Here is a 17,990-nt window from a genome sequence, read left to right as displayed (position 1 = left end):
AACAAATTGCCTAATGTACGTCAGAGAAGATTTTCAAGATGAACATTTCATTCATCTAGATCCAACCGGTGATTTATGTGTTGCTTTAATTTTTTTGAGCAGTATTTGTCCGCTTGAAATATCACAGTTTCCAAATAATACATTAATTCTTAAGTTTTCTTATTCAGTTTTCTGGTTAGTTCAGAGTTCAGTTATAGTAGCTAATATTTATGTTAATTTATACTATTTATACTAATTTTATGTTTAAATTAAGTCGACTTTTTTGTTTCCCAATGTTAATTAAATATTCTTATTGCTTAGTTTTCATGTGGTAGGGTAAATAGTCTTACATGGTATGATTGAGTATTTCAATCTTGTGTGTCATATAGTTCTGTTATTATTGGCCAAACTGGGCTTCCATACAGTTTTATACATTGTCGTCAAAAGCGGGAGGAAAGTGACAGCACACCTGGATTATGAATTAGCAACTGGCCTGTGACGTAATGCCTCGTGACGAACTCGTAAGTCGTCGCGTATTTCCGAGACTCCTCGCGCCTCTTGAGCGTGCCGTGCTGCTTGTATAACAGTAGCGGTACCAGTCGGTCCGGCGGAGCTGAAGGCTGGGGTGGTGATGGCGACCGTCGGAGTCGGTGTCTTACAGTCCGTTTGATTGAGGAAAACTAGAATATAAGCTGTGTGTGTGTGTGTGCGTGCAGCACGAAGCCTGTATAATGGAAGGACGTGCCTTTCCCGAACAAGAACAGCTCCTACAGTTTTTGAGGAGGCTCAAGGAGGTTTTCGACGTCTGTGACGAGGATGCTGACGGCTTCATCCGGGTGGAGCACTTGATGGACCTCGGTCTTCAATTCGGTCAAGGAGACGAGGTGAGAGACTGGAAGGGACTGGGTAACAAAGGACAAATAGCACATCTGCATTCATATTCATATAATGTTTCCAATATGGTGAATCTGTAATACGTGGAGCTTTTAACAACAGACAACCTGTCCTGCTTATTAACAGTCACAGGTGTGTTAGAGGTGCCAGCAGCTTATTTGCTGCGGTATGACATAGGACAGGCTACAGGAGACTTGACATCCTCGGTGGTGGCTGACATGCTTTGTCCTGCGTTTCCCATTCAGTAAAACTGTTCCAGCCTCACAACATTAGGAAAGCTGAAGACTGACGACAATGGGGGCATTACAGCCTCTGTAAAATTAGAAAGCCTAATAATGCAGCTTTACTGCTTATAGCTACGCTTTTATTAATGATTAAGGTCTTCTGTAATCCCCCCTCCCCAATAGGGGTTAACTAATACATCAGTCTCAGTGGCTGTATAAAGTCAGTGCGGGAAAAAACAATTCTGAAATCTGATTTTTGCAGCATCATAAAATACATTGTTTAATACAGGTGCTCTGATTTTGTCAGGATAAGAAACATGTTTGGCTATTTTATTGTACAATATTGTAATATTATCCTAGATACTGACTGTACCAATAGAAGAAAGTGGGCAAATGCAGGATCCTGAGCAGTGCTTTGTTCTCCAGTCTGAATGTTTAGACTGGAGTGAAGAATTTCATTTGTCATTTAAACCTTGATAAGAAACATACAAAGTGAAATGGCTTTACATTCTGTGTGCAAGATCAGATATCAGCGTGTTTGTGTTGTTCCTAAAACACTGTGATAAATGTCGCCCTGAAACCTTCACTGCAGCTAAACAGTTTGTCCACACCTGGGACGTGTTTAGGGGGATTATGCCAGAAAGCCGAGCCACACGTAGATTTCCACACATAGTTACCGTGGTTAACCATCGATGAGCCTTGCTTCAGTGGTCAGAGTTGATCCTGGAGATGCACCATATCTTTGTCATGCTTCTGACCCGTTGAGCTGTCAGGGAGCAGCTAATGAAAAATGTGATGCTATGTAACATTTTATTACAGCCCCAAATATGTGAAGTGATGTAGTATTTTATCAAAGAGTATTTAATATTTTCTGTAGCAGAATTATATAATTTTCCATATTGGATGATGATTTTTGTGTGCCATGATAATAACCCCAAGCAGGGCTATAGTCCCAAACCAGGGACCTAACTATATATATATACACACACACACACAGAGTATATCTTCAATTTATTTAGAAATATGCTTGTTGTTGTTCAGGTTTACATAAATAAGAAAGCTATATAAATAATAACTGATGACTTTAAGTGGGCTTAGTCTGCAAGTGTTTCCAGTCCTTTGCTGATTGAGTTTACATATTTGAAAAGGTGGAGTGATGTCTGCTTGTGACTGTGGAGTTTGCTTTAAAGTGCAACAGCGGCTGAAAACCCAGGACACATCACTAAAAATAGCTCAGCCATGCTAAAATGAAGCTACTTCCTCATGTCGCTCCTCCCCTCGTGCACTTCCACTCATCTCTGTGCTTTGTCACCATGGGAACGGGAGCTTCACTAGATCTCTGCAAGTGGATTGGTTGATTATTAAGTAATTAAATGATCTGCTCAGCTGCTCAAAACAACTCACGAGAACACCAGCAGCTCTGCATTTCTGTTTGTTCCAGCAGCGTCTGTGGATCGTGGGTTATACACACATCCTGTATTATTTCATCATATTTTTGAAGACATATTTCTGTATGTTTTGTGTAGAAATTTACTGCTAAAGATGTACATTTTTATATTTTATCATCTAAAATAAACAAATCCTATTGTGCTCATTTCGACCATACACCTGCATGCCTCTTTATTAGGTATACCTCGTTACTACTGGGTTGGATGTCATTTTGCCTTCAGAACTCCCTTAATCCTGCATGGCATAGAATTATCAAGGTGCAGGAAACTCCATGTTGACATGATAATATCACACAGTTGCTACAGATCCCCTATTCCACCCCATCCCACGCTCTATTGGACTGATATCGGGTGACTGTGTAGGCCATTTGAGTGCAATAAACTCCCTGTCATGTTCAAGAAACCAGTTTGAAATTTGTGACTTGTCTTACATTCTGCTGCTCATAAAGGGATGCACATGATCAGCAACAACTCTCAGGTACAATGTAGGATTTATGCTCAGTTGCTACTAAAGGGCCCAAAGTGTCATAAGAAAATATTCCCACACTATTAAACTACCAATACCAACCTGAAGGCAGGGCAGGATGGACCCATGCTTTCATGTTGTTTATACAAAATTATGAGCCTACAATCTGAACGTCACGATTCGACCAGGCAATATTCTTATGATCTTCTGCTGTCCAGTTTTGGTGAGTCTGTGTGAACCGTATCCAGACTTTCCTGTTCTTAGCTGGCAGGACTCAGGCCATCTGGCACAAACAACCCTGTATGTTTGGAATCACTTAAATCACATTTCTTTCCCATTGTGGTACTCGATTAGGACTTAAGCAGGCTGTCTTCATCACATGTCTAAACACATTGAACTGCTGCCGTTCGATCTGACCAGATTATTTGCATTGATGTTCAGTTTGAACAGCTGTATCTAAGTGGCTGGTGAGTGTATGTGCATGCAACACTAATGTAGCTTTTTCATTGATCTGCTTCTGACCATAGATAATATAAAGGAGAATGTACCTATAGTAACACCCAGAGACACTAACAGCATAGAGATGAGCATTTCTGTCATCGCCACTTTGGTCTTTGAAAAATAGATGTGATGAGTGAGAGATCGGTCTCAGTAAGATTATGCATGCTTTGGTTAATGATATGTAATTGAATATACTCCAGATATCCTCTTTTTGACAATTAGAATGATCAGAATTTACAAAATGAACTTCATGTTTTATTCAGCATGACCCAAAACGATTGGTTTATTCTTTTCAATGCAATATGTGAAAAACATGCTCATTTTAATACATAGGCCACCAATACTTCATTGCTGTTGATTTCTTTTTATACATACAAAAACACCTGATATCTTTTCATCTATGTCCACTCAACATGGCAGACTAAACTATGCATCACTTTAATGTGGACACGGCCAACTGGGATCTGGTGAGCTCTCTATTCTATATTTAGACGTTACTTTCTTCCCTCCTCTCACTGTTCTCTCTGAAGCGTTGCACATTTCATGTTAAGTAGATGGACACCACTATGTGAAACAAGTGCGACATTTATTAGCACAGAATCCCTCTTGTCGCAGTTGCTGGGTCTAATACGTTTCCTGGCTGAAAGCCTGACACTGAATCATTGTTGTTTACCCCTTTGGCAGAATTATCTTCTCACTGTATGGTAAAAACAATTTTCAGACCAATTGGAAAGGTCTACCGCTGATGTACTGTGTTGTTAAATGTTTGTGAAACACAAAATCTGAGATATGAGAGCTGGCTGGCAAAGAGCACTCCACTCAGAGCTTTTATTTGGGGAAATTAAAAGCAGCATCCATAAACGTAATATGAATCCTTTTAGTTTGTTTTGTTTCAGCACTCTGAGCTGTATAAAGACTTATCTATCTAATGCCAGTCCATTTCCATCTCTCTTACTTTTTTATATTTTGCACGTTTGCACTATTTTAATGTACCCTGTAGTACTGTATGAAGGTACATGAATGAAAACTTATCTTTGTAAGGTACAGGAAGCGAAGCTAAAAGCGCCCCTAGTAGCAGCAGTACCTAGTGACAGATCGAGGTACCTGTATAAGTACAATGAGGTGCTATATTTTTCTAAGGGTGTTCTGTGTGTGTCGTGTGGACTTGGTTCCCCAGTAGCCTCTCGTTGTCTTCCTTTGTTCTTGTTATTAGTTTGAGCTTGCAGCAGTCTCGTTACCCTGAGGTAAAATTATTAAATTATTGATAATTGTGTCAGGTTTGTGGTCTGGATCTAACTTTCCTCACATTTTTCTGACGCTACATAGAAAAAACACCTAATTTAAAAAAAAAAAAAAAAAAAAAAAAAAAAGAGTTTTAACCGTAATTTAAAGATGCCAAAGTAAGTTATAGTCAGTGTCATTCTTCAAGTGGGCTGCATGTCTAGTGTGCTCCTGTTGGCTGCAGTCTGTATTTCTGTTTTGAGCATTTGTTCCTGAAGCTCTCTCCTGTCTAACCGTCCTGTGAGTGTCAGATCCACAGTGGCGCTACTTTCTGGTTTTGTACAAAATACTGTTGTCATGGTTTTATTATATACATGCATTAAGTTTTGTTAGCATTGGATGGACCTTTTTTGTCTTTTGGATTAAAGTTGAAAATGATGACCCAAGAGAGCCTCTCATGAATTCTAATGCTGTAAGAGGTTTGTAGTGTCTGGTTTCTGCTCGTGTGACATTAAAGAGTCTTCAGGTTTTTGAAGTCAAACCGTTTAGACAGCTGCTGACGTTTACATTTAATCCTCTGTGATAACGTGACACTGAACTCCAGGACGTGTCCGTTTGTGCTTCTATAGATGCTGATATAACACAACTTGTCCCACAGTATACCCTCAGCTCTTAACTGGTTATTTTCATCTTTTTTATCCTCGCTGAGAAAGCTGAGAGCAAGATCAAAGCCTGTGTCACAGAGTAGTTCCACCACTTTCCAGACCCGGAGCTATAATCCTCTTTTGACTTATTTCATCTTTGTGTCAACAGAACAGTGATCCTAAAAGCTTCTTTACTTTTACAAATAAAACTACAAATTTGTCACATTTTAGATTTTAGTTGTCAGAGGGAGGGTCTCACTCCATTTGAGCCTCCAAGGGGCCACTCTGACATCTGACAGTATATCAGGGTAGTAGTAGTAGTAGTAGTGTCAGAGTACTCATTGTTGCATATGAGGATAAACATCCCAGATAATTTCTTTTTTCCAGCAAAAATTTTCCTTTACAACATAGATTTTCAATTATTTTAATAAAATTTTTATATATTTTTTTTTTTTCAGTAATGTAGATACAAATAAATAGAAAAAAGTGTTTTAAGTTTCATTTTGATGTATGAAGATCAAATGGGAGAAAAAAAACAGCCCTAATCTAAGGATAGCTGTGCAGTTTATTATTCATTTTATGCAATAGGATGTTTCCTACTTTACCGTTGCTGTAAGACAGGCATCTTCTGGAGGGGAAAACAGGGACTCGATACTTTTTATTCAGTCTGCCATTTTTTCCAGAAAAGTAGGATAAATCTGGAGTTCTTTGTGAAGTCTGCTGTTTGGTTTATGTAATCCATAGTTACAGGCAGTCTTTGTGAACCTGGACCCTGGTGTCTCTTCAGACGCCTCTAACAGTAAAACGTGGTTGATGTACTTGTGTGAATCATCCAATATTTTTCTATGCACACCTTTAAGATTTTTGCTGATGTCAGTTAACAAGGGTACGAGTTACCTTCTGTGTTTTTAGTAAAGCGAGTTTCCTTTAGAAAAGGCTGACTTTACTTTTGTGTCTTGCAGGTGAAGAAGTTGACAAGGTACCTGGATCCTAACGCTCATGGGAAAATCAACTTCAAAGACTTTTGCCACGGAGTGTTTGCTATCAAAGGTGAGACATGGACTTTGATTGTCCTGCTCTCTGTCATGAGAAGATGTATGAGCTTTGTAACTTTGTAACCTTGTCACATTTAGTTAAAGCTCGGTAAACTGTTTTTCTACTATTTAGTTTTCTTGCTAAGCTAAGACAAACATCTGCTGACTTCACACTTGTGTTGTTTATACAGACACCATAGTGTTGTCAGCACTTTCATGTAACTGTCAGAATGGAAACAATCTGCTCCATACTCTTCTTCTAATGCTACATGGCCCATTTTACCTTGAAAATGACAAAAAGAGTTTGGATATTATAAAATGAAATATGTAAACATCGAAGATGATGCCACTTTATTCACGTAGCTCAAATTAGAACAAATATTCTTACTGGTTTTATTACAGAGGAAACAGTCTGCTTATGTTATTTCCCCTCTTATTATTTACTTTCCTCCCCACACTTGTCCTCCTAGGTTGTGAAGAAATAATGAAGGTGACTGTGGGTCCTCGCAGCCATGCCTCCAGCCAGCCATCTGTCACAGACAATGGCTATATATACCAGGTGATTGGATCTTCAATGGTGCACATAATTCTGTGGCATGATGTGAAAACACACCCTGAAACGTCTTCATTAATACTGCAAATAATTTTAAAGACACTTTTTTTTTTTCTAAACTCAGATGTCAGAGTGAAAGTGGACATGGTTTACATGGAGTGAAACAGCAATAATTCAGCAGTGAAGCTAAGATCATCGATAACTGTTCATTTAGAACAGCGTTTCTCAAGGTTTAGATTTATAGTCATAATAAATGAAAATCATGAGGCACTGATTTCTAACCTAAACACCAGAGTTTAAGTGTCAAAAATATGAAAAATTGTTTCTGACTTTTCAGAAACAATTTTTTTATATAAACCTGTACTGCTGGGCTTCCATACAGCTCTGATAATGCTGCTGGTTTCTAGCATGTCTACTACCTTAAATATATCTCAATTATTTTTGTATCATAAATTTACTGTGTGAAATGTATGTTGCTGTGCGTGGCTGATTATGTCCCTCATAGAGATTAGCCTAACTGGATCGTTGCTTAGCAACAAGAGGATGAGCGAGACAAGAGCGAGACGGAGAGCGAGAGAGAGCGAGAGAGCCGAGGTGTGGTTTTGTCCCAGCTAAAGCATCGCTGTGCTTTCCACATTACTGCTGGAGCTGCAGTCGTATTTATTTGTGTCTAAGCTCTGAGGACACTGAGCCTTCAGGCATTGGGAATACAGTAGATTTTTGTTTTTAGCTCCACCAGAGCAGATGCCATGCATTCACACGTACACACTCATTAGTGTGATTTGTGACTTTGTATTGGAGATGAGTGAGATGGTGTCCACACTTATTTGGTAAGTTGTACGAATGTGTCAGACTAACTGATTTCTAACTTTTTGAAAGAGAAGATTAGTCCAATAAAGGAAGAGCACACAGACTGGCACAAAGCTTAAAGTTGTGTTTCATTTTATGTGGTGTTGCTGTGTGTGGATGAATTGGGATATATTGTGTTATTTTGTGTGCATATATATAAATATATATACATATGCTCCCACACCCCTTCATCACAGACAAAAAATGTGTTTAATTAATGAGTGAAAGGTGGGTAGCAGTCCCTCAGATGCCATATTATGTCTGTCTTGTGTCTGTGAACATACTTCCACAATCCAGCAGAATCCTAAGTAAGAACAGAGTATGGAGCCACTGCTTTTACTGGTAATGATGAGAAACTTGACTTTGTGTGTGTGAAAGAGCGCTTGGGTGTGACCTTGTCATGGTACTACAGTGGGGTTAAGCCAGACAGCAGCATGATTTATTAATGATATACTATCTGGGGCACGCTAACTCCCACATGATAAATCAGCCCAAGACACTACCTCAAATACAACTTCATCATATTCTGTTCAAATCATGATAGCAGGTCAGAAATCCGGCTGTACTGCTGTTTCTCTCTTAAAGCCGTCGCTTTGTGTCGCTGATTTAAACTCTCCTCTTTGCTTTAGTGATTTCTGGGGAAAATGTTTGGCTCACACCTAAAGCTAACCTTAATGCTAATCACAAAGGTCCAAACATTGGATATTGTTAGTAATATCCAATGTTTGGACAATTAAAGTCATCTTAAATATCTTGAGATTAAACTTAAACATCTGAAATTCTTTGAGTTTGTACCTCTCATACAGTTAGTATGTGATGGGGTATTGAAACAACAGTAGATTACAAGCAGAAACATTTTTAAATTTCTATTTAAACTATGGTTTAACCCTTAAAACTCCATTGTTTGATTAAATCTGCTAAAATAAGCACTGGAAGGCAAGACTGATTTCTCTAAATAGCCTTTTAATAAATGTAGGCTGACATTCCTGGATCTTATTCCTGGATTCGTCTAAATGCAGTGGGATTCTTTCTAGTTTGAGGTCATCTTTGTATTAGGTTTCTTTTATTGATAGTATTTAGTTTTCTGTTTGTGTTGTTGCTGTTAATTCCTTTGTAATTTAAGTCTTGTCATTTTTGCCTTAATTTTTAGTTACTGGTGACCCTGAACTTATTTTGGCTCCTCGTGTCTTATATCTAGTTGTCTTTGCCTTTCGTTACCTTATTGTGTGTGTATTTTGGCCTGTTTTCTTCCTTTAGCTACTAACTGCCTTTACTTTGAAAGGTTGAGTTTACCTGCCTCTCTTATTACCTGATTATTCTCAGCTGTGTTTTGTTCCCCAGCTGTTTTCTTCGCCCCTCTTCACCTTTTGTGTTTTTACAGGTGGTTCATGACAGTTTCCTTGTAAGCAAGATTATAATCTTGGCATTTTTTATTTGAAATGTATATTTTTAAGAACTATATATTAAGATGCTGATGATCCGTTGTTCAGTGTAATCAGTGAATAGGCACTGTATCGGACTTGTATCTCATGCATGATTTTAGCTGTTCTTTGAATAACTGTTTACGTAAGTGTTTACATGTGATTTTAGTAAACATCTCTGTGTGGTGATGTGATTTTGAACTCAAGAGTTTCTGCTTTGAAATTGGAAAAAAAAAAGTAAAGTTAACTTATAATTCAATTTGTCCTGTTTTGCTACTGTATGAAGCGATGCCTTGTGTTGGAGAAGTGTCTAATGTGACTGTTACTTCTATTTCTGAAGTCCTGTAAAGTTCAATTTTTAATCCTAATTCACATAATTTTGCTTGTATGTTCAGAATGGTGAGGCAAAGCTTGGTCCTCCAATTATCATGTGTACACGGTCCTACCAGGAAAGCACGTGTGCTGATGGCGAGTGCGACATGGACAGCAGCACTGAAAATGCCAACAGCTCTGACTCACTTCACCCAACACAGCAACGCAGGTCAGTCATAACCAGTCTGAGTTGGGACTTTAGGAAGGCTTAGAATTTCTTTTGATTGTGGGTTTGCTCTTTTCCCTTTTATTGTTTTGTTTTGGAATGCAACCCTAGCCGCCTGATTGGCTCAGCGTCTGCACCCGTCATCTCTAGAGAGGAGCAGTTTGAAGACTACGGTGAAGGGGAGGATGTAGATTTTACTCCCAGCAGCCCTTGCCCTGAAGAAGAAACACGAACAAATGGTTTCTCAGATCTTGGATCCTCGCTTCCCTCCAGGTTGGTGTCTGATGAGAAGGAAGCACTCGCTTAATCGTATGCACACGCAGAATTGCATACAAACATATCTTAAGACACAGTTTTCATGCAGAAAAAGACAAATCAGACTTTTTGGCTGTTTGCTTGTCCTAAAGGGAAAAGCACAGGGCTGTTAACAATGGGCCTGTTTGATTTGAATGCAGTGCATTGTTTTAGACAGTACTGCAAGTTTTCTGAACCATGGCTTGAAAAAGTAGAGACTGGAAGACATTTCATTGACGCATGCCGATATGCTCTGCAGACACTGCAAATGTCTATAGCTAACGGCGAGAAGCTGACTTTCACTTTTTCAGACATGCTTATTTATATTTGATTATATATGTGGACATTAATCAATTCATTCTTTATCATTCCAGTGCTGGCCACACCCCTCAAAAGATGCGGCAGCTGTATAACAGTGAGCTGCTGGACATCTACTGTTCTCAGTGCTGCAAGAAAGTGAATCTACTCAATGACTTGGAGGCTCGACTGAGAAACCTCAAGGCCAACAGGTGGAGCACACATTCACTGATGTTCATTTCTGGGAGTGACCTGGAACTGTCTTCATCCTAAGACTGAATGAATTTCAGATTTTTAAAAAAGAAAAAATGGTGTGTGTTCATCATTGGGGTACCACACTGCTCAGCCTTGAACCCCGGGTCCAAGAGGACCAACGTGGCTACCATGCTAGCCGTGGAACACCTGATTACCCTTTCAAGACAGGGAAGCACTTCCAAGTATGATGCCTTCATTTTCAGTGAGAAAACGGTGGATTCGACCCTCTGGGTTTAGATAGAGATGTTTCAAGTACGCTGCAGTCTTGTTCGTAAGTCTGATGGTGTAGCATCAGTACTAATGCAGGCAGGGAGGAGAGAGCTTAGCCTAAAAGATCAAGCTTTAATTTACCAGTGAGTATAGCACATTCGTACAGTTATCTATTTTTTTGGAGCTGTTGCTAATGATAGAAGGAATGAAGTGAAATGACTCTTGCTGCCTCAGCATCGCCCTAATGTAACAAAGCTTGGATTAGCTGTCTTAGCCATCCAGCTAAATCCCCTCTTATTCATTCTTGGCATCAGATGCTGCATCCACATCAAAGGGTGAGCTCGAGTTGTTGCTATAGCAACTGTATCCCAATGTGGCGGGATGACTGGTTGTGAGTTTTTGTGTCTTGTGTGCGATGCTACAGCAATACAGCTGAAACAAGAACACTGACTGTGGTTAAAACTGTATCGTACGGCAACCACAGAAGAACATTGTTTGAAACCACTGTGTGAATGAAAGCAGAGGTGTCATTGCACTAATTTTACTACCAGCAAATAGAGTTGTAGCAAAGGCTTTTGGATTATTAAAATGGATAGTTGAAGCCTGTGTTACTGTCAGTATGTGTGACTCGGTTCCTTTCCTGTTTTTTCAGTCCTAACAGGAAGATTTCCAGCACAGCATTTGGACGGTGAGTGACCTGACGTTCCTCCAAAGCACCTTTTCTTGCTGCTCTAAATCACCTGTGCACTGTAGATATCATAAACTGTTGCTTAGTTTTGGCATCTTTCTCGTTACAATATAAAAAATGCAGCCACTGAAGAACATGGTGGTAGTAGACACTAATGCAAAGCATATACAGGATTTACATGTTTATGCAGTGTAAATATGATGTCTCCTGTTTCTCGGGTGTTTTCTCTCTCCCTGCAGTCAGCTGTTCCAGGCCAATCACAGCGTGTTTGGGTCCAGTCAGGGCAGCAGCACAGAGGATCTGTTCACAGACAGTATCGACTCCTGTGACCTTGACATCACAGAGAAAGTAAACACATAATAATCTTCACCTGCTGGATGATCCTCTAGCTCATAGCACATCTCCAGAGCAGAACAAGGACTACTGTCACAAACTAAGAGTCTAACTGGTGAAGCAGCAGCCTCGTTTTAGCTAATGAAAAATAAAAACAATGCTGAAATAAATTGAAGTCTGTGAGGTGGGGAAAAATAGTGTTAGTGTGTAGGAGGATGGATCAATTTAAAACAGGTGATTAATTTCCTGTTAACAACAGGCTGTGTAGAGGCATACTGGGAATGTCTGTATGCAAATGAAGAAGATGCTCTTTAACCTTTAGGCCTTACCTGTGTGATGTGTCACTCAGGTCAGCTACCTGGAGAAAAAGGTGACAGAACTGGAAAGTGACAGTCTGGCCAACAATGACCTCAAGTCTAAACTCAAGCATGACAACACCCACCTTGTGCACAGGTAAGAATACTTGAGCTGAGTGGGTGCTTTGGCTGGGTTTGGTTCCTGTACAAAAAGGCGTGGTGTTTATTTTCACACAAATAACATTAATTGCACCTGTTTGAACATTCTTTACATGTGGTGCAGATATGAGATATATGTGATGTGAATTAGTCCATAGATCTTATATAAACCTGTGCAGCATTTTGGTTCTAGCTAACTAGTCTGTACCAGTCTGAATGACCTCTGTGTTTTTGCTTCCAAGGGTTCATGAGCTAGAGGAGCAGGTGAAGGATGCAGAGACAAAGTCTGCAGAGAGTCTCAAAGAAGAGGTGAAGAAACACCGGGAGGCTTACACCAAGATGGAGAGAGATAGAAACACGGAGATAGAGCTGCTCTGTAACAGGTAATCTAACCAGCAATTTACCTGAAGGGAAGTTCCCCCATAATCCAACTCCTAAACAGGCTGGTGCTAGATTTGGCTCTGATACAAGATCAACTACACATCTGCTGTTAAGGCAGGTATTCTGCAACCATAAACTACCACAGACACTGATTGGCTGTAGGTCTCATGAAATGAAACTGCTGTTACCCTTGTTGCCCTTGTTACCCTGCCGTTATCTGCTATTAAGACAGGAAATAAGGAAATGTGCAGCGCAATTTTACAAGCTGCTGTGCTGATCAAAGCCGGTCAGCGTTCTGGCACTTTAAAAACACCAAGCCTTACTCATGTCTTTTAACCTCCTAGGACCTGGCGTCCATATATGTGGACATCACATTTTGGGTTGTCTAGACAAAAATACTAAATTGTGCTCTACAAGGGCCTGATATCCACTTACAGGGACATTATACTGCTACTGTTCTATCAACATTTACAAATGTCCTCATTTTTGGATCTCATTTTTCTCAGAAACAAAAATCAGGTAAAAAAAAAAATACAAAACAGGTAATTCTTTGTTTTTATATTCATCAGGTCCCAATCAGCCCAAATAGCAAAGAGAAATTGAAAATGCATGCCATGAAAGAGTTTGGGTCTTAGGAGGTTAAAGTTCACTGGGGTACCTGTGATACCAAACTAAAGCTGTTTGTGTTTGTTCACCCTAAGGTTACAGCAGTTAGAAGAAGAGAATACAGAGATGAAGTTGAATGTGTGCAGACTCAAGTCTCAGACTGAAAAAATGGATCAGGTATGCTGAAGTATCTTCCTGTGTCATCATGATGTAATCCTTTTATTATTTTATATAAACTTCATGAGTAGTTTCACCCTGACAAGCTTTTTTTCTTTTAGTTTGTCTGTACTCATCTTGGGTGCTGCTAGATTTCCATATCTCAAATGTTGCGTATTTTCCTACATATATCATAAAAGCATGAGTGTTTCTTTTTCTCAGCCACTGTTTCCTGACTTGTTTCTTTTGCAGGAGAAGCAGAGGGTGACAGACAAACTGGAGGACACTAGTTTGAGGCTGAAAGATGAGATGGACCTGTACAGGAAGATAATGGACAAGCTCTGGCAAAACCGCCACGAGTTTCAGAAGGAAAAAGAGTCCATGCAGGAGGTGAGACACTCCTCCCAGGCAATCATTTCTATGAAAATAACTTCATTTCCCGCTGTAGTCACCAGGTAAGATAAGAAAAGGTTAATGTGGAACATGTTAGAGTTGTGTTTGACCGACTGTTTTGTCTGCAGCTGATTGATGATCTCCGTCGGGAGCTCGAGTATCTGCAGTTGTTTAAACTGGAGATGGAACATCCTGGGAAAGGCAAGGGGCTGTCTGAGTTTAACGCCAAAACCAGGGAGATGGAAATGGAACATGAAGTGAAGAGACTGAAACAGGTCCACACAGAACACACTCATCCTTGTTCTTCCTCACTGCAGAAAAGACTTTCTCTTCTACTTTTAATTCCACAATGGTCAGCTTTGTGTCATTTCATTTATTTCTATTTAATCCACACAAAAAATAAATTCATGAAACATGCATATATCCAAAAAAGGAGCTGCTCGAGCCCCGTTAATGTGTATTGGGAAGTAGCATACTGAAGTAGAGAACTCCTGTGTTGATACACTGATGGATCGCTCAGTCCTGCTAACTTTACTTTACTGTGTAAAAGTCCCATTCTGACCACCTGTAACGTGCGCTCCATTTCGTAACTGCTCTCACATCAATTTCTGTTTCAAACTTTTATGCTTATGTTGAGCTGCAGAGAGGCCAAATATTAGTCTTTAGTTGTAAAGTCCACAGCAAGCCCAAAGGCGCTTTGTCAGGTCAGAAATGCTCTCTGTTGTGTCCTTGTCTGTTTTTCTCTTCCCAACAGTCACAGGGTAATCTCCAGTGTTGGGCAAGTTAATTAAAAAGTAATTAGTTGTAGTTACTAGTTACTACTTCAAAAAAGTAACTTAGTTACAATATTCTAAAAGTAACTAATTACTAGGAAAAGTAACTATTGCGTTATGGTTAACCCTCTGGGGTCCAGGGTGGCTGTTTTTGACTACTTTTGATTTTACCTCTACACTTCACCTTTAAAAAGTGTTTACCTCGCCTTGTTTAGTATCATTCTTTTCAGCCCAACCTCACATGTCTGAATTTACAGTTTGTTTGTTTTTTCATTTTGAAATACTGCATTAGCACGATTGATCTGAAATCAGAAAAAAACAGTAGAAAAAAAGTTTCATTTTTTACTGTAACAACCACAAATGAATCATTTTCATAATTTGAAATGCAAATATACATTGTAAACTTTACAAATCTATGCACAAGTTTTGCAAACCACAAAGTTGTATGCAGCTATTTACTAAAAAAAAAAATTATTAACCATTTCAAACTATTTACAGAACAATCAGGTGTTCTGCATCAAATTAGATGCCACACAAACTATTTGTGCAAAAATAATTTCTGTCCACTATGAGATAAAGGAGAACATCACGGGCCTGATACCTGCAGGCCTGACAACAGGAGGTGCATCACTCGTCCTGTTTTCTACCTGGAGACAGCGTTTATACTGTTATCTGCCTTTGGTGGCTTTATGGCAGCAACTCATTGTTCTGACACACACAGCAAAAGTATCCACTACACTACACACTAACTAGGATTTGCTGTCATCTTAAATTGGTCATGTGATTGGTTTAACCATGACTACTCTATTCGTTCTCAGCCAATCAGCAGCAATTGTGCGATGGTAATGACCATTCATTTGGGCTACCCTGCATTTCCCTGTTAATACCAAGTTTTGCCAAACTGGCATTGGTCAGCGGTGGTTTCATTAAATCATTAAAACAATATTTTCATAAAGTAAAAATCTTCCTTTCAACTCAGAAAAATTGAAGAGAAACCCAAGTGTATGTGATGTTTGGAGGGAGAGTGAGACATGCACCCACAGTCAAAGGCAGGCAATCCTAATCACATGTAATGGATATGGCTCAGTTATATTTGAGATTTTTCAAGCTCACTGCTTTCTCAAATTCACACACACATCGAGTCAGGACTGGGTCCTTTGTGTCTGTAGGAGAACCACAAGCTGCGCGATCAAAACGACGACCTGAACGCTCAGATTCTCAGTCTGAGCTTGTACGAGGCCAAGAACCTGTTCTCCTGTCAAACCAAGGCCCAGTGCCTGGCAGCTGAGATTGACAACGCTTCCAGAGATGAGGTTGGTCTGTTACTGTTTGTTGGATGAAATGGTTATTCTTGATATAACTGCGCTTGTAATGCATTCCTCTTCTCTCTCAGCTTGTGGATGCTTTGAAGGAGCAGGAGGAGATCAACCTGCGTCTGAGGCAGTACATGGACAAAATCATTTTGGCCATTCTCGACCACAATCCTTCCATCCTGGAGATCAAGAATTAAACACAATGCACATTTGTATTAGTGAAGCTGTGCTGATCTACCGTTACCTTTAGTCCGTAAAGTTGTAATCCATAAGATTCCTGTCCTGGCTGAAGCTGATGGAGCTGTTTACACTACAGACAAACACATTCGCATTGTTCACTCAGTGATGTTTTTTTTTTTTTCACAGATATTGTGCACGTTTGGTCCCCCCTGTGAGATGTAAATCTTAAGCTGCAGTACAAAATGCAGGAAATGTTCTGTTGGTGGACGTAAATATTTTTGCCTGGTGAACTGCGGCAAACAGTTCACATTAAAGCTTTCCTGCATTTCAGCATCAACTCTTTGGGTATCATTGCTTTTACTTGGAGGGTCACACTAACCCTGGATATTTAATCCCTTTAATGTGTGACCACTTTGAATCTGGTAACACATTTTAATGTGTGGATGTTACCACAAATTACTGATAATGCAATAAATGGGCAGTTTTTGGTTTGGGTACAATCAGAATCTGATGTCACTAAAAAGTTAAGGATTACAACTTTACATTGCAGCTAACATTCTGAATGTTTGACACTTGCACACAAATGTATGTACATTACCACAGCAGCTGGTCTCCACATCCACCCGAAGTAAACGCGTCTTTATAAGGAATCACTGTAGAGCAACTTTGCCATTTTAATCTTATCCACCGATGTTTATCACTGTATGTTTGAAAGTACATTAAAAAAAAAGCATCTTTCCTGTATGTTATGTAATTTGGACAACTGTCTTTGACTCACCTACAGGCACCGAGTGGAAAACAGATTTAAGAAGTGAAGCAAATAAAATGGGAAGGTGAACTGTTTCTGTAGTAAAATCAGAAACTAGTTGTTCTGCAGAGATTGTAGATAGCTACACAGTACATGAACACTGATGTAAGCCTTTCTGGTGACACTCAACCTTTCAGTTCTTGTGATCATTTGATTGCGTTTCTAACCCTTTAATTTAGCTGTTTGAACACAGCCGAATGTTTACATTGAACCATATGCTTTTATATCGGTTTTCAGTAGTAGTTCCAAATGTTAATGTCAGTAACTACATGAAGCCTTTGCTTTCTGAAGACTTTTCACTATAGAGATATTTAAAGGTGCCAATGAACAGAATTATGTGCCAAATCATTTGTGTTTTCCACAAATAATCTAGTAGATGAAGAGCATTATACTGCAGAGCTGGATGGCTTACATGTACTTGTATATCAGCCAAATTAGCATGTGTATCTATGAATCCAGAACTGTAACATGCATTTATTAATGTGTAGAAATGTGCGCACACCATAAAAACTGCAAGTCCAGATCGTATCGTGCTGTTCTGATCTGAGCTTATTCCAAATTTTCTCACCAAATATGAAAATATTCAGGTTCAGGAAATTGTATTTAGCTTTGCAAGGAAATGAATACATGTGGTGAAGCTCGAGGATTTTAACAGTGTGAACTAATGATGTTCGTTGCATTGAATATAGATTACAAGAAAACTCTGTGGGGCACCTTTAAAATCAGGTTCTGCACTGTAGCCCAACTATGAAAGCACATAGCATGTGATATAGTAACACACTTGTTTCGTAGGCAAAGTTTATATACCTGGAACAATGATTTTAAAATAGGGTGTAAACATTCTTGTTCTGTCAAAATTCACATGTTCACATTGATTTCTTTTATTTTTGTACCACACATGGAGCAATGGGTGACTAGATGTGTAAATAAAATCCATTCGCTTAGCAACACAAAGTTGGTCCTGGTTGCTTATTCGTAGTCTTCTTGTCTTGTTACTGGGTACAAAGTAACAAATATGTTAATGCAGGTGTGATGTCATGTTGTACACAGAATGATAGGAATTCTGTCCAACCTCA

At 39.3% G+C, this 17,990-nt stretch overlaps 1 protein-coding gene across 1 annotated transcript; it reads left to right on the top strand.

Moving 5' to 3' along the window:
• Positions 1–443: 443 nt before the first annotated feature.
• On the top strand, positions 444–17,868 carry rab11fip4a (RAB11 family interacting protein 4 (class II) a). The gene is made up of 15 exons (XM_084926885.1): positions 444–863; positions 6,340–6,427; positions 6,882–6,970; positions 9,630–9,775; positions 9,884–10,045; positions 10,441–10,575; positions 11,481–11,516; positions 11,756–11,864; positions 12,199–12,302; positions 12,547–12,687; positions 13,387–13,468; positions 13,700–13,837; positions 13,969–14,115; positions 15,783–15,926; positions 16,007–17,868. The coding sequence occupies exons 1-15, from the start codon at positions 711–713 to the stop codon at positions 16,121–16,123; spliced, it is 1,791 nt and encodes a 596-aa protein (XP_084783011.1). The 5' UTR covers positions 444–710; the 3' UTR covers positions 16,124–17,868.
• The last annotated feature ends 122 nt before the right edge of the window (positions 17,869–17,990 follow it).

This window comes from Perissodus microlepis, chromosome 4, assembly GCF_051167445.1.
Source record: "Perissodus microlepis isolate ML-2025 ecotype Zambia chromosome 4, ASM5116744v1, whole genome shotgun sequence".
Taxonomy (NCBI): domain Eukaryota; kingdom Metazoa; phylum Chordata; class Actinopteri; order Cichliformes; family Cichlidae; genus Perissodus; species Perissodus microlepis.
The sequence above is the reverse complement of the archived record's forward strand: the minus strand, read 5'-3'. Positions and strand labels throughout refer to the sequence as shown.

Excerpts from the sequence above, each read along its gene's own strand:
- rab11fip4a (XM_084926885.1), top strand. The coding sequence starts at position 711 with ATGGAAGGACGTGCCTTTCCCGAACAAGAACAGCTCCTACAGTTTTTG. Across the intron at positions 9,776-9,883 it reads CACCCAACACAGCAACGCAG|CCGCCTGATTGGCTCAGCGT; the intron begins GTCAGTCATAAC and ends ATGCAACCCTAG. Across the intron at positions 12,688-13,386 it reads ATAGAGCTGCTCTGTAACAG|GTTACAGCAGTTAGAAGAAG; the intron begins GTAATCTAACCA and ends GTTCACCCTAAG.